Below are 27,686 nucleotides of genomic sequence, written 5' to 3' on the forward strand. Positions count from 1 at the left end.
ATTTGCTGCTTTTACTTGTTGAGGACTGGGCAAGCTATAGCATTCATTTCCCACATATTGTGCGTTTAAATTAGGCATGCAATGCCTTTTAAGAGCAGATTAGATGTTGTCCTGCTACATTCTCATAACACAATATGCCTGTATTGCAGAATCGGACACCCTGAGTTTCTGAATACAGAAAGGAATGCTGCAGATCTACCACATATGTAGCAGAGGAGGGGAAGGGGCTTCAGCCCTCTGCAGATGATGTTCATACTAATATGCAAATTAATGTGGGGGGGGGAGGAACGTGGGATCATCCCGAACAGTCCCTCCCCTCCTTCCATGCATTGAACTGCTGTTTTCACAGGAGCATCAGGGGTGCATAACCTCAGGCCCAAGGGCTAAATCCAGCCCTCTTACTGTCCACATCTAGCCCTCCAGAGTTCCCCATATGGCCACCCCCCTTCCCCTGCTCACACTGCTTGTTTGGTGGTTTATTTATTTATTATTTATTTAATGGTTACATTTATATCCCACCGTCTTTCCTCCAAGGAACCCAAGGCAGTGTACATAATCCTCCTCCTCTCCATTTTATCCTCACAACAACCCTGTGAGAAAGGTACTCTCTGTATCTGAGAGTCTGTGACTGGCTCAAAGTCACCCAGTGGGTTTCCATGGGCGAGTGGGGACTAGAACCCGGATCTCCCGACTCCCAGTCCAACACTTTAGCCACTACACCACACTGGTTTACCAGCATTAGTGTAGTTTTCCCACACACACATTTTAACGTTGATTTTATTCTGGCACCAAGTGAAAACATGGCTTTTTAACAAAGCTTTTAATGGTTGAATTCACTAAGATGGCACATTGTTTTAACTGTTTTATTTGTTTTACTGCTTTTAAATTATATATTGTTTTAACTTGGCACCATGTACATTGATGGTGCTATATAAATAAATAATAATAATAATAATAATAATAATTTGTTTTTATACTGTATGCTTTTATCTGTACACTGCCCTGAGATCTTATTGATATAGGACAGAATATAAATGTTTTAAATAAATAAATAAAAGACTGAAATGCCACTCTTAAGGCTTTGTTGCTGGCAGTAAGAGCTTTAAGCTAAAATAGGCAGGTATGATTTGTGTTTTGCCCCGCCCTTTTGACTTTGGCTCCACCCACTACTGGAATGTAGCTCCCAAGAACGTCCCAAAAATGGAATTTGGCCCTCGAGCTGAAAGAGCCTCAACTCTCCTGCTCTTCATGATCCATACTCTCCACGTTTGCAGGGTACAGATCACATGGAGAGAGCTTGCATGTGCTTTGGCATGCATGCCTACGCCCTTCTGCAAATAGCAACATGGACATGTGGGGGTTGGAGGCACAGCCAGAAGGTGCGCTTCCTATCCCTCTGCCGTGTGCTCCTATGTTCAACAAGAGCATAGGGGTGGGAGTGGGGGTGGAGAAATGCCGTCGCGGAATGGGGCTTCTACTGTGGGCTTTTCTACTTGAGACTGTATCTACTTTTTGGTACACATAACAGATCTGAGCTCTACTCAAAGAGCGCTGCTTTTCTGCCATATCACCTCTAGGTGCCACTGTGGTACAGCAAAATATACAAGTGGGGAAAATGTTTTATTTTACTTTAAGTAATATTACATTTTCCCTGCAATTCTCCCAAAGTGCTCTTTAAAAACATAAGTGAAACTGGAGGGTCACAATGTTGTCTGAAGGACCTGTAAACCACCATGAGTAGGGAATGACGGGCACACTATAAATGCCTCATGTAGAAAAGCTCTATATTTATTGTGTGATCAGGGCCTAGAAGTGTTGATAGTGTGTTAGCATGAAGACTTCCTTCATCAAGTTTATTGATTGCTTTGCAAGAATGGGAGAGGATTAAGATTGGAAGGCCAGATTCCTCAAAGTGGGTGTAAATAATTTGTATCCCCCTTTAACACGAAACCTGTCAGATGGATTTCTCTTAAGTTGTTGTGTTGCTTGCTTCTGTCTACTGCCTAACACACACTTGCTTTGTGTGTGTGTATACGCGCTCGCCCTTGTCCTTTTCAGTATTCTGAAGGCATGCTCACTGCAGCAACATAGGCCAGTGTCACTCTTATTACTTTTACCTGTTTTATATTTTGTGAAATTGAGCCTTTAGCCAGAATTGTCTGAGCTGCTTCTCCAGCAATTGGTTACTTGTGAGACTCCTCGTGCTCATTTCACTCAAGTAATTTGATTCCCACGTGCTTATGAAGATTGCTTTTCTCCTGAAGGCCATAGTGGAAGGGAAGGGAATCATACAGTGATAGCACAACTCCAAGATAAAAACAAAACAGCGAAAATGGCTGAAAAACTTGTATTGTACCCTGTGTGTGAATAACCCTTTGCATTACTCACCGTGTTAATGTAGCCCTTGCATGTTTTACCATCTCTCTCACCTGCTTTTAATATGTGAATGAGGTTCAAATGGGTCAGTAGCTGTTTGAAAATGACACTGCTTCTTGCCCTTCTTCTGGATGTGTGTGGGGGGGCTCATCTACACCAAACAGGATATCCCACTAAGAAAGTGGTATGAAAGAGGTATATAAAAGGCAGGAGCCACACTACTGCTTTATAGTGGTATTGAAGTGCAATCACAACTGTTGGGGTCCATTGACACCTGCCATATACCGCTTTCATACCATTTTCATAGTGTTATATCCTACTTGGGGTAGATGTGTCAAAGGGCCCCAACAGTTGTCAGTGCACTTCAGTACCACTATAAAGCAGTAGTGTGGCTCCTGCCTTTTATTTGTGTGTGTGTGTGTGAGTGAGAGAGAGAGAGAGAGAGAGAGAGAGAGAGAGAGAGAGAGAGAGAGAGAGAGAGAGAGAGAGAGAGGTAGGTCAGAACCAGTCAGAGAAGGACCCCAGCACAGTAATAGAACAAGTGCTTTGCATGTGAAAAGACCCAGGTTCAGTCCCTGACATCTCCAGGTAGGGCTCAGAAAAACCGTTGCCTGAAAACCTGGAGAGCCATTGTTAGTCTACTCTGTAGAGAATACTGAGCTAGGTGGACCAGTGGTCTGACTTGATATAAGACAGCTTCCTATGTTCTAAACAGCTATCCAACCACCATTCAGAGGGTGGTGCTTCCCTTTCCACATCTGCTACTGCTTTGTCTCTCAATGAAACATACATTTCGAACGGAAGCGTTTATCTACTTATTGTGCCATGCCCATAAGCGGTACTAAGGCAGCTGTAATATTTCATAGAATCATAGAATCATAGAATAGCAGAGTTGGAAGGGGCCTACAAGGCCATCGAGTCCAACCCCCTGCTCAATGCAGGAATCCACCCTAAAGCATCCCTGACAGATGGTTGTCCAGCTGCCTCTTGAAGGCCTCTAGTGTGGGAGAGCCCACAACCTCCCTAGGTAACTGATTCCACAGTCGCACTGCTCTAACAGTCAGGAAGTTTTTCCTGATGTCCAGCCGGAATCTGGCTTCCTTTAACTTGAGCCCGTTATTCCGTGTCCTGCACTCTGGGAGGATTGAGAAGAGACCCTGGTCCTCCTCTGTGTGACAACCTTTTAAGTATTTGAAGAGTGCTATCATGTCTCCCCTCAGTCTTCTCTTCTCCAGGCTAAACATGCCCAGTTCTTTCAGTCTCTCTTCATAGGGCTTTGTTTCTAGACCCCTGATCATCCTGGTTGCCCTCTTCTGAACACGCTCCAGCTTGTCTGCATCCTTCTTGAATTGTGGAGCCCAGAACTGGACACAATACTCTAGATGAGGCCTAACCAGGGCCGAATAGAGAGGAACCAGTACCTCACGTGATTTGGAAGCTATACTTCTATTAATGCAGCCCAAAATAGCATTGGCCTTTCTTGCAGCCATATCGCAACTGTTGGCTCATATTCAGCTTGTGATCTACAACAATTCCAAGATCTTTCTCGTTTGTAGTATTGCTGAGCCAAGTGTCCCCCATCTTGTAACTGTGCATTTGGTTTCTATTCCCTAAATGTAGAACTTGACATTTATCCCTATTATAACAATATTCTGTTGTTTTCAGCCCAGCACTCTAGCCTATCAAGATCACTTTGAAGTTTGTTTCTGTCTTCCAGGGTATTAGCTATCCCACCCAATTTTGTGTCATCTGCAAATTTGATCAGCGTTCCCTGCACCTCCTCATCCAAATCATTAATAAAAATGTTGAAGAGCACTGGGCCCAGGACTGAGCCCTGCGGCACCCCACTCGTTGCCTCTCCCCAGTTTGAGAAGGTTCCATTGATAAGTACTCTTTGAGTCTGATTCTGTAGCCAACTGTGAATCCACCTAATAGTTGTTCCATCTAGCCCACTTTTAGCTAGTTTGTTAATCAGAATGTCATGTGGTACTTTGTCAAAAGCTTTGCTGAAGTCAAGATATATAACGTCCACAGCATTCCCACAGTCCACAAGGGAGGTTATACTATCAAAAAATGAGATCAAATTAGTCTGACAGGATTTGTTCTTGACAAATCTATGTTGGGTTCTAGTAATCACTGCATTGATTTCAAGGTGTTTACAGATTGACTTCTTTATAATCTGCTCCAAAATTTTCCCAGGGATGGATGTCAGACTGACTGGTCTGTAGTTCCCAGGTTCCTCCTTTTTGCCCTTTTTGAAGATAGGGACAACATTAGCCCTCCTCCAGTCGTCCGGCACCTCATCCGTCTTCCATGATTTTGCAAAGATAATAGACAAAGGTTCTGAGAGTTCTTCTGCTAGCTCCTTCATTACTCTAGGATGCAGTTCATCGGGCCCTGGAGATTTAAACTCATTCAAGGAAACTAGGTGTTCTTTGACCATTTGTTTATCAATCTCAAACTGCAATCCTGCCCCCTCAACTTCTGCTTCACTTTTTCCAGGGGGGTCATAGACCCGCTTTTGGGAGAAGACCGAGGCAAAGTAGGAATTGAGCACTTCAGCCTTTTCTTTGTCGTCTGTTATCAATTTGCCATCCTCATTAAGCAGTTGAACCACCATTTCTTTCCTCTGTCTTTTACTACTCACGTATCTGAAGAAAGCCTTTTTATTGCTTTTAGCATCCCTCGCTAATCTCAGCTCATTCACAGCTTTAGCCTTCCTGACGCCATTTCGGCACTTCTGTGCCACTTGTCTGTACTCTTCTTTTGTAGCCTGGCCTTCCTTCCACTATCTATATGTATCTCTTTTTGTTTTCAGGTCATCTCTAAGCTTTTTGTGGAGACACATTGGTTTCCTCTGTTGTCTTCTATCTTTTCTCCTTGTTGGAATTGTTTGTAACCGTGCCTTTAAAATTTCATTTTTTAAATACTCCCACCCATCCTGCACTCCTTTTCTCATTAGGCTCCCTTGCCACGGGACCTTACTTATTATAGTTCTGAGTTTATTAAAATCAGCTTTCCTAAAATCCAGAGTACGTGTATGGCTACGCTCGACTTTTGTCTCCTTCATAATCAAGAATTCAAGTATGACGTGGTCACTTTCCCCCAGAGTTCTCGTAACTGCCACTTTATCCACTAAGTCATCCCTATTGGTCAATAACAAGTCAAGGATTTCCGATCCTCTAGTTCCTTCCTCCACTTTCTGTAGGAGAAAGTTATCACCCATACCTGTCAGGAATTTCTTGGAAGGGCCGCTTTTGGCAGTAATGGTCTCCCAACAGATATCAGGGTAATTGAAGTCCCCCATCACTACTACATCACACTTCCTTGAAACACTGGCAATTTGTTTCTCAAAAGTTTCGTTCTTGTCTTCTCCTTGATTGGGTGTTCGGTAGTAGACTCCGATTATCATATTCTTTTATTCCTAGCCCCATTTATTTTAATCCAGACGCTCTCGACTGGGTTCCCAGTCTCATCCGCCTGTATTTCTGTGCAGGGATAGGTATTTTTAACATATACTGCAACTCCACCTCCCTTTCTATTTCTTCTGTTCTTTTAAAACAAGTTATTTCCTTCAATTGCTATATTCCAGTCATGGGAGTCATCCCACCAAATTTCAGTTATACCTATCAAGTCGTATTTGCCTTCATGTAATAAGAGTTCAAGTTCATTCTGTTTGTTTCCCATGCTCTGGGCATTAGCATATAGACATCGAAGACCATGTTTTTTATAGTTTGGCTTTGTTCCTACATTGTTGCAGACACTATTTTGGGACACTATTGGAGCTGTTCTCTGTACTGTGGTGCCTTGGCCTTCATCCATTGTTGCCTCGAAATTTACGTCTCCCGCCCCCCGTAAGATTCAGTTTAAAGCCCTCCTGATCAAGTTCTTCATGCTGTGGCCGAACTCATTCTTTCCAGCCCTTGTGAGGTGCAACCCATCCCTTGCCAGCAGTCCATGTTCCAAGTAGCGTAGCCCGTGGTCCCAGAATCCAAAACTCTCACAATGGCACCACCTTCAAAGCCTTTGAAAGACAGGCCTACTGAAAGCTCCTTCGAGAGGCACTTGAGCCATTCTCCCAAACAGCACAGCTGCCATTGAAGAAATGGGAAGTCATGTCCATGTGTAGTAGGATGAGGCTGTTATCCTTCTCATGCTTGAAAATGTGTAGGACCTGGGGGGAGCTGGGGGATTGCAAGGCAGCATTTAATTGTCTTCCAGATCATCAGATTTTCTAAGGCCAGCCACATATCAATGTCTCCAAAAACCCTGTTTCTATCCCTAAAATATTTCAATATTGATTTTTATTGAAAAGCCTTGTTGAGTGTAACATGATTACAAAAATTCCAGATCCAGGAAGTTACAGGAAGCTAGATTCTGGCTGGACAACAGGAAAAACTTCCTGACTGTTAGAGCAGTACGACAATAGAACCAGTTACCTAGGGAGGTTGTGGGCTCTCCCACACTAGAGGCATTCAAGAGGCAGCTGGACAGCCATCTATCAGGTATAGGGTGATCATATGAAAAGGAGGACAGGGTTCCTGTATCTTTAACACTTTATTGAAAAGGAAATTTCAGCAGGTGTCATTTGTATATATGGAGAACCTGGGGGAAATTCCTCTTCATCACAACAGTTAAAGCTGCAGATCTTTTAAATCTGGTCATTCTAGTATAGCTCCTGCAGCTTTAACTGTTGTGATGAAGACAGAATTTCATCAGGATCCCCATATATACAAATGACACCTGCTGAAATTCCCTTTTCTATGCAACTGTTAAAGATACAGGAGCCCTGTCCTCCTTTTCATATGGTCACCCTAGTAAGGTATGCTTTAAGGTGGATTCCTGAATTGAGTGAGGGGTTGGACTCAATGGCCTTATAGGCCCCTTCCAGCTCTACTATTCTATGATTCTGTGATCTACCTGTCTTTGTTTTTCTCTTATTGAATCATAGAATCATAGAATAGCAGAGTTGGAAGGGGCCTACAAGGCCATCGAGTCCAACCCCCTGCTCAATGCAGGAATCCACCCTAAAGCATCCCTGACAGATGGTTGTCCAGCTGCCTCTTGAAGGCCTCTAGTGTGGGAGAGCCCACAACCTCCCTAGGTAACTGATTCCATTGTTGTACTGCTCTAACAGGATGTTTTTCCTGATGTCCAGCTGGAATCTGGCTTCCTTTAACTTGAGCCCATTATTCCGTGTCCTGCACTCTGGGAGGATCGAGACTGTTGGCTCTCTCTCTTTTTTAGCTTTTTATAAACAGCTTCCTTGTCTTTGAATAAAAAAACAATATGAGTATTTTGAGTTCCATCACACCAGCGATTTATCGCACTCTCACTATGCCTGGTATGCAGTTTTGCAGCACATGACATCATCCATGTCCTGCACTCGTTTCGCCTCTTTCCCTCCATGTTTTGTTTCTTTTTGGAGCGGGGAAAGTCTGGATTATTTCCCCTCCCTGTGAAATAAATGCACTCCTCCCTCTCCTATGTAATCAGAAGTAAAACCTCAGAAGTCAGCCTAGGGTTGCAGAGCACTTCTTTCAAATTTGCTGTTTTAGACTTTAAAAAAAAGCTTCTGAGTGACCACACTATTAAAAGTTAGTTCTAAATGTGTTTACTCAGAAGTAAGTCTCTGTTCAATGAGGTTTACTCAAAGGTAAGCATGCTTCTGGTTTTAGTATGATTTGGATTTAAATGCATTTGAAATCATTGGGATTTAGTCTTAAGTAGGGGAACCAGCAGATCTGTAGTTTATGAACTTGGAGATGCATAGCTTTACATGATCAAAGGAAAGGAAAAGTGATCCTTCGCACTGGTGGACTATAAAGAAAAGGGTTTAAGAGGGAAAATTAAACAAATCCTAAAAAGTCAAGGGATGAACCAATCTGATTCAAAGCCCTCCTTAAGAGCTATCACTGTGCCATTTTTGTTCTCTTTATCTTTTAAACTTATGCAGATGTAAGCATTTTTTTAAATTTCCATTTAAACAATTCCTTAATATCAAGGGATAAACTGATCTGATTCAAACTTCAGTGGTTCTTACTTAAAGGTAAGTGTGTATAGTAGGGACAGGCAACTTTTGGAGGCTGTGGGCATATTTGTCAGTTGGAGAAACTGTTGTGGGCACTACCACAAAATGGCTGCCATAGGAGGTGTGGCTAGTCACAAAGGGCACACAACCTGCCCCAAAGATTAAGTACAATCCAGAGGGGGGATCTGAGCCTCAACACACTAAACAACTCCTTTGAACTTGCACTTTTCAGTGTAAACAGAAAGTGGTACCTTTTAGAAAGGTGTGTGGGGACACACTGGTACTTATGACTGCCACTTTGCCTACCCCCGGTGTATGAGATTGCAGCTTTAACTGACTTTTCAACAAAGACTGTTAAAGTTCAGTTTTTATAAACTTGGTGTCTAAAGAGCACGCAAATGGTCAACTCACTTACCAACTTAGGCTAGATCTATACCAAGCAGGATATAGCACTATGAAAGCGGTATGAAAGCAGTATATAAGAGGCAGGAGCCACACTACTGCTTTATAGCGGTATTGAAGTGCACTGACAACCGTTGGGGCCCATTGACACAGACCATGTACCACTTTCAAACCATTTTCTTGGTGCTTGGTGTGGCTCCTGCTTCTTATATACCACTTTCATACCACTTTCATAGTGTACTATCCTGCTTGGTGTAGATCTGGCCAGAGTTATGGTTTACGCCTAAATTAAGAAAAACTACCTATTCTGAGTTGAACTATATGCATAAAATACGTACACCATGTCACACTGTTATGTTAAAAGATATTTAAATGCATACATACACAAAACCGTTTCTTCTTTCTGCTTCTTTATTTGCTTAGGTTTTCCAAATGAGCCAGCTGCAATCATTGCACTTACTACAATCAAGGAATGGTTAAGCAAGAATTTTCACGAGGTATGGCTATACACAAAACCTTAATGTTGAGGTTTGCTGCTTCTTTGCTGGGGAACCGGGAGAAAGAAAAGGAATACTTATTTATGAAATGTGGAGATAGTATAAAATATATCCCGATGTTGCTGGAATATGTGTATATAAGCAGATTGTAGCCAAATGTCCATATTTTTAAAAGTGTTCTGTTGCTTGAAAACTGTTTTGTCATATATACAATGTGGGATTTAGTAGTTCTGAACTTCATGGCAAACTGTCGTTGGGATATGGAGAACACAGATCTGTGATACTTTGAACTGGTCTCCCCATGTCCTGGGATCTGTTTTGATGCTGCGTATTGAGTGTTATGTTTAATGCTAAGCCACCAAAGATAGTAGGTGTTTATAAGGTGTTAATAAACTTATTTACAGATAGAATCCTGGTTTATTTTAAAATGTTTATATACCATGATGTTCTGCCGCAAATGGAACCGACAGCAAGGCACAGCAGTTTAAACAAGCAAAACTATACATTTAAAGCATTTTTTAAAAAAGAAAATCCCACAAATACACATATTAATAGATAGGCTTCTCAAATGTTTTATGTCAGTATTTTATCAGTAAGGGGCTTTGTTAAATCTATTTGCTATCTACTGCAGCATCTCAACAATTGTAGCTTCCACTTCTGATTATTTTCCTTGGGAGGAAAAAATGAGCCAAACTTTCATGAAACACTCCAGTATAACCTTGGTGTCTTTTTGTCTTTCTGTTCTAACCGCTCTGACAAGTGGGCACTGTTAAACTGGAGGAATGGATGGAAGGAAGATGAGAGAATAACTAAAATAATCATGATAATTTAAATATAAGATCACTGGCAGGTTTTGTCACCATTGAAATTATTCAGGGCTTTTAATTCTGCTTGTTTGAATTAGCAATGGTTGCTTAGTAAAATTAAAGAGAATACTGATTTTTAATCATTTTTCTCTTGTTTAGTTCTAAAATGTGGAATTAGGTCAGTTTATTTGTTTAATTCAGTGTCGCATGGAATGATTGATATTTTTATTATGCATTTTCGTTACAGGCACAATGGGTAGTTATAATTCTTATTGTTACATTGTTTAAACTGTTATATTTATTGCTGTGGTTATAAGACACTTTGGGCATAGTCTTGCAGAAAATGGCATACAAAGAAATGGATGAAAATGAGGAATGGGAATCATTCTCACAATTACAGACAGCATTTCACATGTTTGTTTGTAGGACTTGAGAGAGATTTGATTTGTCACGGATAGAGCAGAACAGAGTAGTGGGTATTCGAGGCAATAAGCCTGTGTGCACCAGTTGTAGGGAACATGGGCAGGAGGGTGCTGTTGCACCATGTCCTACTTGTTCATCCCTGGCCACTGTGCGAACAGAGTGCTGGACTAGATGGACCCTTGGTCTGATCCAGCATCAGGGCACTTCTTATGTTCTTTAATCCAAATAGGCACGTCTGCATATGGAAGGGGTCCTCCACTCATATATGGGCTAGTCCATACTTTGCATTAGAGCAGGAATAGGCAACCTTTTGGGGCCAATGGGCACATTTGACATTTGAACTTTCCTGGGCACCACCACAAAATGGGTGCGCTGAAGATGAAAGCATTGGGCTGCAGACACCTGCCATCTTCATTTCCTAAAAATGTCTCTGAGCCCCACATGCAACCCAGAGGCATTTATAGGAAAAGAAGATGGGAACAACTGGTGGCCCCCACATTGCTTTGAAGGGATCCCAGTAATAAATGTTATTATTTAAAATAAAAATAAAAATAAAAGTAGGAGTACCATGTTGCCACTGAAGTGTTGCATAGGATAAAAAAAACTAAATCCAGCGTTGTTATTTCACTTAAGCAAGAACTTGTACAATTCTTTGCATACGTGGTAGGATGAGAACCGCTATAGACTTATAGCAATGCTTCAACACATGCATCACTGTTTTCAGAATAACTGCTTTGGTTTATCTTTCCCCTCAAGGTGCATCAAGATTTCAAAACTAGACATAAGGCTGTAATCCTAAATGCATTTACTTGGAAATATATTCTATTGATATCAGTGCTAGGTCTTCAAGAAAATGTATTTAGCATGTAGCATTGAATAGTCAATACAAATGAGCAAGCATCTTTGCAGGGTTGTTACAAAGCATCGCTTGTAGAGATAGATCATGAAAGTTACGACAAGCTAAATGCAGAACTTAGCATGGCGGAAACGATTCATGCAGGAGGTAAACCCCCAGCTATACCAGACTCCCAGGGGAAAGCCACAGAGTAAATAATGATTTGTATTTAGTTGTTCTTTACGAATTGCTCTCGTCTGGTCTTGAAATACAGCCCTTGGTGGAACTAATTTGTGGCCCATGTTTTAAACTAAAGTCTGCTGACTTGCAGCTAGAGGGGAAATCGAGTTTGGAAGTTAGTAAATGGCAGCATATTGTAAGTATAGAAATCCTTTGCATTGAGTTCCTCAAGAATGGCAATCGTCAGCAATCCTAGACTAATTCACTGCCGCCTCCTTGGTTATCTCTTTGGTAAACTACATTTTCACATTGTACAAAATACTCTGAAGGTTTAATAGAATCCTTCAGACCACAGAATACAATTGGGTTCCAACCTACAGGAAATTATCCTGTAGGGATTCATTTAAGAAAGGTATATTAAGCCCCTTGAGAGGATTGAATGCTGTTTTCAGTGATAAGGTCAGAAAGACTGTTGCTTATTTGCTCTTTATAATATTACAAAGGAAGGGGCACTTCTGGCTGCTGGCTCCAGTGTTCGTTTTCTTGGTAGAGATGGTTGAATTTTCCTGTGCTTAAAAGTTTTTTTGTTGCTCCCAGTTGATAGTTGCATTCTGTGAAAAAGACCTTCTGCCAATGGCGTGATCTTGGCAGTGATGACAAGGACCTGATGAAATTAGCTGCTCTGGCTCTAACTAGAGCTTCCCCCACTCCTAGCAAGAAATCTTATAACTTGTATGGTTCAGCCACCCAAGTGAGATTTTATTTAGCTTACCTTTTTTCTTGGCTCATAATATTACCCTTCGCTGGTCTTATTTTCTAGGCTCCTATTTCTGTTTAATGCTTATTTAGCACCATTGGTGCCCTAAGAACTGTATAAGACATCACTCTAACTTATCCTCGAGTCTTACATAATCTTCAGACAACTTGCTAAGCCATTTTGCAGCAAATGGTTAGTTGGCATTTTTAAACCATGGTTATGTAGCCACCATGGTTAGGAATGGTTCACATGACACGCTAAGTCATAATGTTTAGCTCAACATGCATAACCACCGTGGCTTAGCGTGTTGTTTGCAATGGATGTTCACTTCTCCTCCTACCCCCTACAGCTCCCCATTAAGAACTTAAGAAGATAAGAACATAAGAAGAACATCTTCTTAAGAACATAAGAAGAGCCCTGCTAGATTAGACCAAGGTTCCATCTAGTCTGGCATTCCAAGTCCTAAGAGGAACAGTTGAAAGAACTGAGAGAAGATTCAGGGAGAGACACAAAAGTAGTCTTCAAGTATCTGAAAGGCTGTCATGCCCAAAACAGAGCAGTCTTGTTCTTGTTCCAGAGGGCAGGATAAGAGGCAATGGGTGGAAATAGCAAGGAAAGATTAGGCTAAATATCAGGAGAAACTTATTAGCAGTAAGAGTTGCTCAGCAATGGATCAGATGGGCTTGAGGGGGAGCACCTTCACTGGAGTTATTTAAGCAGAGGCTAGACGGCTATCTGTCAGGGATGCTGTAGCCAGTGCAGAGCCTAGATGATCTCTGAAGTCCCTCCCAACTCTGTGATTCACAACAACGAGAGAGAGGAACTTTATAAAATGAACTTGGCTTTTTTGTACATTTATTGCAGGTCTTATGGTTTGGGCACTTAGGGAATGCTCATGAACTGAGATATCCTTTCAGTTGAACTTGAAATTTCATTCATATTTCATCTGTCAGCAGGGACTCTTGTCTTTGCTGCCTGCATGCTCTTACTTTAGCAAAATTTATTAAATAGTCTCAAGGTAAGTATTCTAGATGAAATGTTTAGAAAGCATGAGAGATTACTGTTTTGGCTTAGCAAGCCAGTTGGGCTATATGTTTGCATAATTAGAAATAAAGGTTTAACTACAATCTCTCCCTCTCTCTCCTTCATAATGGCAATGTTGCCCAATGCAAAATCATGTAAGGCTCACTAAAGTAGCAGCACTGCATTCCCTTTTTAAAACAACAGTCTGTTGGGTAGCTCAAAATCAGGAGATTTCCATTTCTATATTCTAATTAAGGTAATAGTCACAGGCTGCTGATTGAAGTGAAAATCAGCCAGCCTCCTACTGTCATCTAGCTTAAGTCAACAATGGGGGAAAGATGCTTTTCAACTTTACACAAAAATAAAATGATTTGCGCACATGATGCCACTCCTCCCGGGCTGCCTTCAGAGAGAATTCATGTTCTCCCCAAAGGCTAAACCTAAATACCATCTCACCAGACAAATCATATTCACGAATGATAAAGAGGCCACCTAGGGAATTGGTTTCCCATACGAGGTCTTCATCTGGAGCCTACCTTCATTCACTAATCTTTTTTCCACTTCTTAAATTATGACATATCTATTAAAAGACAAAAGGATGCAAGATACTCCCTCAGGAGGTTAAGTGTTTCCATTGGCTCATGTCTGTCAGGATTCAATGAGCCCTGCTTGGAGGATAACTACACAACTCATTGCTGAACTATATAAATAGCAAAGGCACCTTGCACTTTTCCCCTCCACTCAGCTGTGCCAGAGCCCTGAAAGGAAGGGCCTACAGCACCAGGCTGCTCTTTCCGGGTCAGTGGTGAAAATAATGGAATTAGAGCTCAGTGCTTCCTAAGAAACCTGGGATTATCTGATCCACACACACACCCTTGCCACAATTTACCTTCTGATCCAAGAAGACCACAACATTGACTTGCTTGGGCAGATGCATAGCTGTCTAGGAGCTACATCTTTGGCCAACACACTTTTAGGTAATGGCAACATCAAGTCTAATAAATGTGTTAAAGCATAAGGGGAGATGGCCCACCTCTGTATCCAGCACTTACACAGTTTCTGGTGCAATGATTGTCCCAGCTCTTTGAACTTTCAGCTACTACCTGCTGCCTGGGTATTTCAGCCCCATAACCTGTGAGATGCATCCTTGGTTCATGTGTATTGTTTCTTGGACCTAGCCAGCCAGCTTTCATCTGGGAGTTACCATTGCTGCCAAGAAAGTTGGGTGGGGAGCGATTGCAGGATCGTAGTTCTGAAATTACACCCCTCTTCCTACACTTAGGCCATTTCTACACCTAAGGATTATCCCAGGAAAATGGAGGGATCATCCCTGCCTGCTCCCTGGATCCCCTGTGTGTCATTTGGATGCACAAGGATGATCCCGGGACGATCCCAGGATAAATGACTGGTGTAGACAGACTCCCAGATGATGCTGTCCTAGTGGGTCTCACCTCATGCCTACAGCCCTAAAGCAGGATCAGACCAAGGTCCATCTAGTCCAGCACTCTGTTCCCACAGTGGCCAACCAGCTGTTGACCGGGGATGCACAAGCAGGCCATGGTGTAATGTCACCCTGCCACCCATGTTCCCCAGCAACTGGTGTATACAGGCTTACTGCCTCTGATACTGGAGCAAGAAGCCAGACTATAGTTCTTTGTAAAGCTTTGTGTGTGATTAATGTATTACTATGAATAATGACTGAAATCTTTCTAATTGCTAATTAGTGCCACTAAAACAAAGCTCTTCACTATATGGGTTCCTAGTTATTTACATTTGTTATCTAACAATTGGCATTTCCAATGTTACTTATTTTGCAGGGCTGAGTAGGAAACTGTTCCTTGAATGCCAGAAACAATAAAGCATCTTTTTGAAGTCAAAGTACACAATTACATTGTTGTGCTTTTTTCCGTAGTGTCAATGGCCCAGCTATTGTAGCAATGCAGGTTTCAGAATGAAGAAAATATTTTGCTGTAAGGAGTACTGAAGATCAGGTTGTCTGACTATTTGCACTAGCCTGCTTACATCCTACAGTGCCACTTCTATTCCTATAGTTCTGTATTTAATTTGGTCCAAATGAGGAAGTAATGAAAGAGCTGTAGCACAAGCTAATTGTATTGCTGTAATTTGTGCAACCCAGTCATCTTAGATATCGTTCTATTTCAAACCATTCCAGTCGGCCAGAGTTTTGCCAGATGATTTTCCTCTGGTGGAAATGCCATTTTTAGTCAGCCTAATTGCATTATTACTGTACAAATACATCCTGTAACATTTATGAAACTGACGTGCCAGATTCTGTAATGCCATTCTAAATATCCCTGCAGTGGGGGCTGGGCTTATTTTGAACTAATTATTGAATGTTTGACCTGGGTCCCAAAGTATGCAAAGTGGTTTCATAGCTTTTGCACACACACCCCTGTCTCCATTCTAAAAGGCTAGCATGCCTCTCCTAAGACTTTGGGACTGGCAATAGGAGCTTTAAGCTAAAATAGGCTGGTACTTTGGGTTTGGCCCTGTTCTTTTTGCCCTTTGCCCCATCCCATTTGCCCTCAGTTCTGTACAATGCTGAAATGCTGCCCTCAAGAGCTTCTCTGAAATTTAATTTGGCCGAAAGAAGTTTGACCCTCCTTTTTCAGAGAAAGGTAAAAGGAGACATGATAGAAGTTTATAAAATTATTTGTGGTGTGGAGAATGTGGATAGGAGACATTTTTCTCCCTCTCCCATCATTATCATAATCTATTTATTTGTTACCCCCCTCTCCCTCCGGATCGAGGCGGGGTAGGGTACAACACAAATGCAAACACCATAAAATACATAAAATTAAAACATTCAAAACTAATACATCATTAAAAGCAGCACATTATTAAGAGGCATCTTAATAATAATATATTTATTTATCATACTAGAATCCAGGGTCATCCCATGAAGTTGATTGGTGGGAGATTCAGGACAGATAAAACAGAATAACGGGCTCAAGTTAAAGGAAGCCAGATTCCGGCTGGACATCAGGAAAAACTTCCTGACTGTTAGAGCAGTGCGACGGTGGAATCAGCTACCTAGGGAGGTTGTGGGCTCTCCCACACTAGAGGCATTCAAGAGGCAGCTGGACAACCATCTGTCAGGGATGCTTTAGGGTGGATTCCTGCATTGAGCAGGGGGTTGGACTCGATGGCCTTGTAGGCCCCTTCCAACTCTGCTATTCTATGATTCTAAGTACTTCTTCAACACAGCACAAAGTTAAACTATGGGATTCTACCACCAGATGTGGTGATGGCCACCAATTTGGATGGCTATAATAGTGTTTGGATAAATTCCTGGTGGAGAAGGCTATCAATGGCTGCTAGTCCTGATGCCCAAGTGCTACCTCTAGTATCAGATGTAGTATGCCTATGTACACCAGTTTCTGTGGATGTCGCAGGCACCTGAGTGGGTCCGGGAGTGGACTCCCCCACATCTAGTCCTCCAGATCCAGTTGGCTGCTCACAGAATTTTTGTGGGCTCACTTTTCAAACGCCCACATGGCCCAATGAACACCCGGCAGCTATCCACCCTCGTCCAGAGCCTCCATTGTGCGCAATGATGGAGGCTCTGGAAATTAAATAGTTCCCCCATTGCTGTAAAGGCTCCATTTACACAAGAGTAAAGGCACAAACACTCCCAGTCTTAAGCCCAGTGGAGAGAGATACCCCACGGGGTCCTGGTGAGTTCTTGGTGCCCCCTGCCTCCTTTCTATGTGACTGGCAAACTACTAAGCCTTGTGGTGGATACCCATGAGTGGGAAAGCACTTTGGAGGTGAATACAAGTAGGGAATGGCCAAATAGCCTCTTCTTTGCACTCATCATTCATCTGCTTGAACTCACAGACTCCTGGGGCTGTATTTTTATTTATTTTTAAAGAAAAATGTCTGGACAAAGATACACATAACCATGTGTCACACTTAGTTTGATCCTGAGTGGAATCATTATAGATTCTTGTATACTCTTATATTCCTTCCTTCATAAGAAGAATGTGGTCTCATTCCTGCCAAATCCCAGCATCTCAAGATACAGTTTGAAATGTATGATTCTGACATTTAATAGCTAAGGTGATAGCGGTCAAATATTTCATAGATTTGATATTAGACAATGTTCTGGAGAAGGTTAAAGATGTCTGTCCACTTGATATGAAGTGACAGAGCTGGTGTTATGAATGCTGTAAATGAGAATTGGTAGGACAAGAGATGGTTGTCTTAGATACAGAGATGAAACTAAACATAGAATAATAAGTAGAATAGAATTTTAATATGTACAGTATGATATTTATTATGACAAACTATTTTCTTTGGTCATTGAGTCGATTCTGTAAAATTCGAAAGTAATCAGGCAATGCAGATGGGAGGTAATTTAGATGGCAGGTTTTATGGATCCTGTCATCCAAATTTGGATGGAATTTGAATTACAGGCAAACCTGGTTGATATTTTTAAGGAACTTAAAATTGCTTTTGAACCTACTGCCATGTGCATCTGAAGGTGCAGGAGTCTTGACGTAAGCTGTGACTACATCACAGTAGATAGAACATAAACTTTATTAAAGGGGCACTTCAGGGAATAAGGAGAAAAGTCAAAAGTGAAATGTTGAAACATGTTATTTCCAATGGAAGACTGTGAGGTTTTTGGATTTTAAAAAATATTATTTATTTATTACATTTCTATATCGCCCATTAGCCAAAGCTCTCTGGGTGATTTACACAACAAAGCTTAAAGCTATAAAATACAATAACATAGTAGACATAATATAAAAGCCATAAGTTTAAAATGGAATAAAACCAATGTAGTAACCAAGATAAAAGGCAGCAGCAGTGCAAAGATCTATAAACACACTAATTTAATTTTTAAAATGAAAGGCCTAAAAAGCCTGGAAAAATTAAAAGGTCTTCACCTGGTGCTAGAAAGACCACAGTGTAGGTGCCAGGTGAGCCTCTCTGGAGAGGTCATTTCATAGCCAGGGTGCCAACATTGAAAATGTCCTCTCCTTAGTAGCCACTAGACTCATCTCATTTGGTGGGACCTCTTCTCCGGGTGTTCCTACTGAATGTTTGCTTGTTTCTGTTATATACAGACCTGAGTACTACAGAAGCCAGGCTTAATTTTTTAAGTATACGTTTAAACAGTTCTGTTCTGAAACAAAATATTTGTTAAGGAGTTAGCAAACTTCATAAAAACTGAGAGCACTTACCACTTAGCAGTAAATAATTAACCCTGAATTGACATTCCGGAGCTCGGGTTTTGCTTACAGTGTGTGTGTGTGTGTGTGTGTGTGTGTGTGTGTGTGTGTGTGTGTGTTTGCATGGATGCTTGTTTGTTTAAATGGATAATGTTTGGGGGTGAAAAACTTGGCAGTGCAATTGTCTCTTAACCACATAAAGTAATGAAAAACAGGAGAGTTTCAGTGTAAGTGAAAATTGCCCAGCCGCTATCCAGCAGCATGATCATAAAGGACACCATTGGCAAATAAAAGAATACTCCGCTGTTGTGGAGGCTTCCCTCAAAGTTCGCTAGTTGCGCCAGTTGTGGGGCTTCTTTGTGAAGCTGGCACGTCTCCTTTAAAGAGTTGGTGGTTCGGTGGGTGGAGGGGAGGAGATTATTCATGCCATTGACTTTTTTGTGTTGCCAATATCTCAAAGAAATGTGTAAAATGCACCACAGCAGAGAAGACAACTAGATTCAGGGATGGGGAAGACACAGAAGAAGGAACTTCCGACGATTGTTTAAATGGCACAAATAACCCAGAGCAGTAAAATATTGTGACAGCTTGTTAAGCTCAGTCCTAGAACATTTCTGTAGTCCCAGTGTTAGCCATCTCTTTTGCCGAGAGGTAATGTAGATGTCATGCCCGTGTGTCATTGTAAGTGAACTCCACTGTAACTCATATTTTTCATATCTTGCTCATGCACTAAGTGCTGCTATCACCACAAGAGTCTGAGTTTTAGCTGATGTGGGCCTTAATGAAAGCTGCCCACATGTTATCACTTATCTGTGCTGCAGGAGCCGTTTGCAAGTAGGTGTGTGAATGGTGCCGCTCAACAGTTTGTTTATTTATTTATTTATTTATTTATTACATTTCTATACCGCCCAATAGCCGGAGCAGTTGGCAGTGTGATGGCTCCCACTGGGTGTCAGGAAGGGCTTCTGAGGCCCAACCAATTGTAGGAGGAAAATGATTCACTCAGCAGCAATTACTGCTACAAAAAGATAGGCCTAGGGCCTTGCTAGACGAGGCCTTACCAGGCTTTGAGACCCGGTTTCCCTGCTGTGCGTCCAGATGACGCACAGGGGAATCTGGGCCCAGGCTGCACTGAAGCCTGCCTTAACGCGCCATAAGCGAATTCGCTTATGGCGCGCCTTTTCCGTCTAGCAGGGTCCATGGCTTTTTGCGGCTACTCGCTTACTCGCGAGTAGCCGGGAAAAGCCACAGACTGGGCACAGCGCTCTTACGAGCGCTGTGCCCATCGGCCTGGGGGGGATCCCGGGGGGGGAGAGAGGGGCAGGGGGAAGGCCGGACCCGCCAGGAGAGAGGGGGGGAAGCCGGACATCGGCGATGGCAAGGGAGGGGGCAAAGATGAGGCAAGACTCGCCAGGAGAGGGGGGGGAGAAGATCGGGACGGGACTGCCAAGGGAGGGGGGGTGAAGATCAGGACGGGACTGCCAAGGGAGGGGGGGGAGAAGATCGGGACGGGATCGGGGATGGCGGATGGGGGGAGGACGAGCGAGCAGGCAGGGGGCCATGGGGAGGGATCAGCAGTGGGTGGGGGGCTTAATTTAAAAAAAACCCCACCTACCTTCTCCGGAGTCTTCAGGCCGCATGTGGCCCCTTTAAAAATAAAATAAATGGCTGACGCTGCAGGGCTTCCGTAGTCCCTGCGTGTCGGCCGTCTAGGAGGCTGGGCGGCACACGCTAAAGTTAGCGCGCCGTCGCCCCGCCTCCCTGCCGGCTTATCCGTCCGGGTCTAGCAAGGCCCTTAGACTATTATTATTATTATTATTATTTATTTATTTATATAGCACCATCAGTGTACATGGTGCTGTACAGAGTAAAACAGTAAATAGCAAGACCCTGCCGCATAGGGACGGTAGTAAAGAAGATGAAAGAGAAAGAAGTTTAAGCCAGAGGGAAAGGATGACATCTGATGTAGCAGAGGCCTGTTTATATATTTACATTTATGCCCTACTGTTTAGCCAAAAAGGTCTCCTTACAAAGATAAGTAGGCAGCCCCTACTCTCAGGCCTTCAATCTAAATTCAAGATATGACACATAGTGAATAAATGGGAGGGAGGGAAGATACATATGATTAAAAAAAATTAAAGCCTCTTTTAAGAGATGGTGATAGTGACAGCTAATTCTTCTGGCTCTCCTGCTCACATGGCTGTTGTTTGGAATGGCCTCTGTGAGGGGAGGAGGACCCCAGTCCCTGCTTGGTGAAACAGCATCAGGCAGTGGGAAGGACAATGACGACAGGTTGCCTCACTGATGTCTTTGAGATGCTCTTCTACTACTAATTGAAAGAAACCCTCCCATCCCATTAGGACATGATGTTGATTTCAGTCAGACTTTCTGCGTCTAATAATAAGAGAATGCATCTGAAAATGTGTGATATGATTTCCTTTTATCACTCAGTCAGCTAAACACACATCTGAAATTAAGAGGGCAGGGGGTCTTTTAGATCAGGGGGTGTGATTTTCAGGATGATGGGGCCTACTAGACTTCTTGCTCCTCCTGATTTTTATTTTATTTCTTAGGATTTTTTTTAACTGGGAGGCTGGCAAGGTGCAAAGTAAACTACTGCCCTCCAACGCCGTCTTTACAGTGGTTTTGAATTTTGGAGCACAGACCTCAGCTCTGCCTTATGATAAGTTCTTGGGCAAGTTAGTTTTCTTTTAATCTCACAGTTCGTCTTCTGACCAATGCGTGTTTTGTGACTAGCACACCATAGCAGCCATTTTATAAAAGGGTCCAGCCTCCCTCCAATGGCAGCCATTTTATGAGAGTGTCTACAACACTCTAAAAAAAGAAAGGGCCTTTTCTGTTGTGGCCCTCCCTTTTGTGGAATGAGCTCCTTGTAGAGGCTTCAGCACCAGATGAAGACTTTCCTAGGCATTTGTGTCTTTCTGTTTCTGTTGTTTTAAATTATGTTACTAAATTTGAAACCTTTGCCCTGCTGGTAGATTTTATTTTGGTTTTATACTCTAGTTTTAAACTTTTAAACTTGAATTGTTGTTGTTTATTCGTTCAGTCGTTTCCAACTCTTCGTGATTTTATGGACCAGCCCATGCCAGAGCTTTCTGTCGGCTGACACCACCCCTAGCTCCCCCAAGGCCAAGTATGTCACCTCCAGAATATCATCCATCCATCTTGTCCTTGGTCGGCCCCTCTTCCTTTTGCCTTCCACTTTCCCTAGCATCAGCCTCTTCTCCAGGGTATCCTGTCTTCTCATTATGTGGCCAAAGTACTTCAGTTTTGCCTTTAATACCATTCCCTCAAGTGAGCAGTCTGGCTTTATTTCCTGGAGTATGGACTGGTTGGATCTTCTTGCAGTCCACGGCACTCTCAGAATTTTCCTCCAACACCACAGTTCAAAAGCATCTATCTTCCTTCGATCAGCTTTCCTTCTGGTCCAGCTCTCGCAGCCATAGGTTACTACGGGGAATACCATTGCTTTAACTATGCAGACCTTTGTTGTCAGTGTGGTGTCTCTGCTCTTAACTATTTTATCAAGATTTGTCATTGCTCTCCTCCCAAGAAGTAAATGTCTTCTGATTTCTTGGCTGCAGTCAGCGTCTGCAGTAATCTTTGCACCCAGAAATACAAAGTCTGTCACTGCCTCCACGTTTTCTCCCTCTATTTGCCAGTTATCAATCAAGCTGGTTGCAATAATCTTGTTTTTTTTTAGGTTTAACTGCAACCCAGCTTTTGCACTTTCTTCTTTCACCTTTGTCATAAGGCTCCTCAGCTCCTCCTCGCTTTCAGCCATCAAAGTGGTGTCATCTGCATATCTGAGATTGTTAATGTTTCTTCCTGCAATTTTAACTCCAGCCTTGGTCTGTTCTTACCGTTGTTACTTGTTCGTTATACAGATTCCTCAGGAGGCAGACAAGATGACTTGGTATCCCCGTACCACCAAGAACTTGCCACAGTTTGTTATGATCCACACAGTCAAAGGCTTTAGACTAGTCAATAAAACAGAAATAGATGTTTTTCTGGAACTCCCTGGCTTTCTCCATTATCCAGCGGATATTGGCAATTTGGTCTCTAGTTCCTCTGCCTTTTCTAAACCCAGCTTGTACATCCGGCAATTCTCGCTCCATGAATTGCTGGAATCTACCTTGCAGGATCTTGAGCATTACCTTGCTGGCATGTGAAATAAGTGCCACTGTCTGATAGTTGGAACATTCTTTAGTGTATAGTGTATAGTGTATAGTGTATTCTTTTGGTATGGGGATATAAGTTGATTTTTTCCAGTCTGATGGCCATTCTTGTGTTTTCCAAATTTGCTGGCATATGGCATGCATCACCTTGACAGCATCATCTTGCAATATTTTAATCAGTTCAGCTGGGATACTGTCGTCTCCTGCTGCCTTGTTATTAGCAATGCTTCTTAAGGCCCATTCAACCTCACTCTTCAGGATGTCTGGCTCTAACTCACTGACCACACCGTCTGAGCTATCCCCGATATTATTATCCTTCCTATATTCCGTATATTCTTGCCACCTTTTCTTGATCTCTTCTGTTTCTGTTAGGTCCTTGCCATCTTTGTTTTTGATCATACCCATTTTTGCCTGGAATTTACCTCCGATGTTTCTAATTTTCTGGAAGAGGTCTCTTGTCCTTCCTATTCTATTGTCTTCTTCCACTTCCATGCATTGCTTGTTTAAAAATAATTCCTTATCTCTTCTGGCTAACCTCTGGAATTTTGCATTCAATTGGGCATATCTCCGTCTATCACTGTTGTCTTTTGCTTTCCTTCTTTCTTGGGCTACTTCCAGTGTCTCAGCAGACAGCCACCTTGCCTTCTTGGTTTTCTTTTTCTTTGGGACGTTTTTTGTTGCCACCTCTTGGACAACGTTGCTAACTTCTGTCCATAGTTCTTCTAGGACCCTATCTACTAAATCTAGTCCCTTAAATCTATTCTTCACTTCCACTGCATATTCATTAGGAATATTAGTGAGCTCATATCTGACTGATCTGTGGGTCTTCCCTATTCTCTTTAGTTTGATTCTAAATTGTGCAATAAGAAGTTCGTGATCTGAATTACAGTCAGCTCCAGGTCTTGTTTTTACTGTCTGTATAGATGTCCGCCACCTTTGGCTGCAAAGGATGTAGTCAATCTGATTTCGGTGTCGGCCATCTGGTGAAGTCCATGTATAAAGCTGTCTTTTCGGTTGTTGGAAGAGAGTGTTTGTTATGCACAGTGAGTTGTCCTGGCAGAATTCTATCAGCCTATGTCCCGCTTCATTTTGTTCTCCTAGACCATGCTTACCTGTAATTCCAGATATCATTTGACTGCCCACCTTAGCGTTCCAGTCTGCTGTAACGAAAATAACATCTCTTTTTGGTGTATTATCCAGTAGGTGCTGCAGATCCTCATAGAAGTGATCTACTTCTGCTTCTTCAGCATCTGTGGTTGGGGCATATATTTGGATCACTGTGATGTTTTATTGCATTCTATCCTATGGCTTTAATTATTGTGAACTGTCCAGAGAGCTTCAGCTATTGGGCAGTATAGAAACATTATAAATAAATAAATAAATAAATATTCCAAATGTGCCCACTCACCCAAAATGGTTGGGGACCCCTTAAGCCCTAGCTCCTTAAAAAACCCCACTATATGCTGCTACTACTACTGCTGCTGCTTCTGTTTAGTATGTTACACATTGTACAGAACAAAGAAGCAACACTGTTTCTATTTACTCAGGACATTTACAGTCTATTGAGATTGATGAGTAAAATATGAATGGAAAATAGGATAATGGAGTAAGAAGGATATTGGAGATGCAGTTTACAGATAGAGATAGATACTGAAAATATGAGACTATGGTAGTCTAGAAAAGACCACAGAAACTTGGAAGCTTTTTCATTTTAGTCTATATGTAGGTACACCCTAAGCTTAGAAGATTTGTGTGTGGATGACGGGGAGAGAATGTGCTGTGGTTAATGAGTGGAGTGACACATGATTTACAATTTTTGAAATGCGAGCTGTGTATAAACGTGTATCAAGAACATGGTTTTACCGCTTGGCAGCCCTTAAAGGTTTTTTTTTAAAGTCATTAATATGGGTCAGTTTTGATATGCTTACACAATGTGGAGGCCGCCTCATTTTATTCAATTGGAAAATGTCGGACAAGTGCAAGAATTAGCAAAACTGGGTCACTTTTCTGTTTCATTTATTCCTCTGGCATGTTGCCTCACAACAGGGCTTTCTATTAATAATGAAGACATTTTGGAGACATAATATTAGCAGTCAGTTGACTTTATTTAATTGGCATAGTATTGTATTCCTATAAATTCTGTCAGGAACTGCTGCAAAAGTCTTTGAAGGTTTGTGAAAGAAAAAGCAGCGAGGCCCTTAAGAAAAGAAGTTATTTTAAGCTAAAGGTTTTAAGATTCCAGGTTTCCTGCATCTGGCAGAGAATTAACTAAAACGCTTTGAGTTTCTTGCTTTCAAGAATGCTAATGTAATGAGCCTATTAAGTTGTCTCAGTGGGAACAAAGTATAAGCTCTGGCAGGACTGGGCCAAAGTACTGAGCATTTCAAATGATATGAATTTGAACGACTTAATGACACATCCTTTTATTTATGGATTTCATCCAGTGCTCCACTTCAGGACTCAGGATAATGACTCTGACAATTAGTTTAAGAGATAAATTGCATGTGTTATTGAGGCATGCCTAGTAATTACTAGATTTTTGTTTTTTTGTCCCCCTATCCCTTCAAAACTAGATTCTAAAAACGAATACCTCTGTCTGTTTTTATAATGAAAACTCTAGGTTGAATAAAGGAGAATGGCATTTTAAGAAAATGGTTGATCAGGGAAATGTGGGCTTGGGGCATAAAGATACTCATTAAACATATGGAACATTTTCACTTCCTTTTTTATTATTATTTTTATTGATTATTTTTACATCATTACATAACATAAAGTGCACCCCCCCACCCCGGGATCTATTCCTGTTTCCAAAATCTCATTGATTCTTCTGGAGGTGGTTTTCCACTCCCCTTAGATAATACATATTCTAGGAACTGATTCCAAATTCCCTCAAAATCATTTGTTTTTGCTATCCCTCTTCTTACTTTTATATTACATGTCAATTTATCATTTATAGCAATATCCCAAATCTCTTTATACCAATCCTCAACATGATAATCTCCTTGCACCTTCCAGTTCCTAGATATGATCAACCTTGCTGCTGTCAGCAAATTCGTTATCAGTTCTTTTGTTTCTTTATTACATTTTAAATCTCCATATAATGATAGCAATGCCACTATCAACATTCCAAGTAAGTGTGTCAACATCAGATACATGTGTTACTTATTAGAAATTTGCATTGGGAGAATCCAGGCGCCTATTTGGAAAGGTTCTATGGTATGGCCTAAAGTATTGGTATAATGCTAAGTTTTGAAGTGTAGGCTCTCATCATGACAACCCCCATGGTTCTAGCAGCTTTTACCTCTAGGGGGACGAAGGCTTTTGTAAATCTGATGTGTCTTAATTTCTCATTCAAGAACAAGACACCACAAAGTATCTTTTCATTACAACAGGGAATGATATATTGTTCCTCAGAGGGCTTTCTGAGAGAGTGTGGCAAATGACATCAGTGTCCCTGTTAATATAAAGGTACGGTGCTGTGTGCCTGGCTGTATTATACTACTGCCCTAAAGGGATGTGCGTATGTTCGTTGACTTGCCTTTGGTTATTTAATGGAACTGTTTTCCATAACAGTTTAGAAAAAGGTCAGTTTAGGGCTGAGAAGAGTAATGGTGGATGGATTTTGGATAGCAGGAGGGTTTTAACGAGTGATTACAGTGAAAGTAGAAGGGATGATGTAAGGTTATTTTGGGAAAAGAATGTTTTTAGTCAACATGTAGCCCCATCTTAAGAGTGCGAAAACAGGCACAATAATGTAAGACTGCCACAAACTATAGGGATGTGTTCTCTAGGGTGACCATATGAAAAGGAGGACAGGGCTCCTGTATCTTTAACAGTTGTATAGAAAAGGGAATTTCAGCAGGTGCCATTTGTATCCATGCAGCACCTGGTGAAATTCCCTCTTCATCACAACAGTTAAAGCTGCAGGAGCCCTGCCCTCTTGACCAGATACAAAACAAGCACCCGACTCTACATGACTCAAAGCCACTAATCGTTATATTCATGTAAATTTGGACTGCAATTGCGTACTCACTTACTTGAACTCAGTTGGGTTTACTTCTGAGTAGACATGTCTACGATTGGGCTGTCAGTCCAGAATTGTATGAGAAACACCTCAAATCCACTTCCCTCCATACCTGCTGAAGTAGAATTTACCCAATTTAGATTTGCAGGATTAGATAATTCTATTCAGTTTACATAAGGACTGCTTAGCTGTGAGTCATAGAATCATAGAATCATAGAATAGCAGAGTTGGAAGGGGCCTACAAGGCCAAACTGCCCTGTCGAACACAGAGTCAAACTGCCCTGTCAAACACATGGCTAGTTTTGTAATGAGAGCTGGGTGGTCTCAGGGTATAAAACTCAAAATCTGCACACTGGATAATATTTCAGCATTAAATAATAATTCAAGGTGGTTAATATAGGTTTTCTAAAATTGTTTTAGCTCTTATACAGGGTAGAGAAAGAGACATTTTCTTGAAATAAAATAGCCAGGACCTCTCCTTTCTAGGTCTTTTATGCCTAGTTTGATTTTATTATGACCGTCTGTTAAATTTTCCACAAAATTATATGCGTGATTGTGTTGGTAGAAAGCAATCAGACAGCACGAGGGACCAGGGTTATAAAAGAAAAAGTGATACACTTTGCTGTGTGCAGGAATGCTTAAAAGGGGATTCTTTGTGTTATGGCCTTAGGTTATTATATTAGGCAGGACCATAAGTAAAATAATAAAATAACGTATTTCTGCTAAATTTGATCACTTAACAGATTCCAAATTAGAGCATGGTTATGTGCTCTACTTGAAGCTGCCCTTGAAGACCGAGATTTAGAATGCAGCTGCCCAATTATTGATAAGAGAGTGCTGCTATGAACATAGTCTCACCAGTTTTTATCAAGTGTCTTGTTTAATTGTTTGTATGAACATGTCATGTCTAGCCCCACTTCCCCTGGGTTGGA

At 41.7% G+C, this 27,686-nt stretch overlaps 1 protein-coding gene across 4 annotated transcripts in view; it reads left to right on the forward strand.

Moving 5' to 3' along the window:
* Positions 1 to 27,686, forward strand: part of MACROD2 (mono-ADP ribosylhydrolase 2) — a 1,544,544-nt gene that overhangs the window by 978,257 nt on the left and 538,601 nt on the right. For all 4 annotated transcript variants that reach the window (XM_063125349.1, XM_063125348.1, XM_063125350.1 and 1 more), the window contains one exon: positions 9,233 to 9,306. In XM_063125349.1, the coding sequence (XP_062981419.1) occupies positions 9,233 to 9,306 (74 nt within the window). The remainder of the gene's footprint in view (positions 1 to 9,232; positions 9,307 to 27,686) is intronic.

The sequence above is a fragment of the Elgaria multicarinata genome, chromosome 4 (genome assembly GCF_023053635.1).
Source record: "Elgaria multicarinata webbii isolate HBS135686 ecotype San Diego chromosome 4, rElgMul1.1.pri, whole genome shotgun sequence".
NCBI lineage: Eukaryota > Metazoa > Chordata > Lepidosauria > Squamata > Anguidae > Elgaria > Elgaria multicarinata.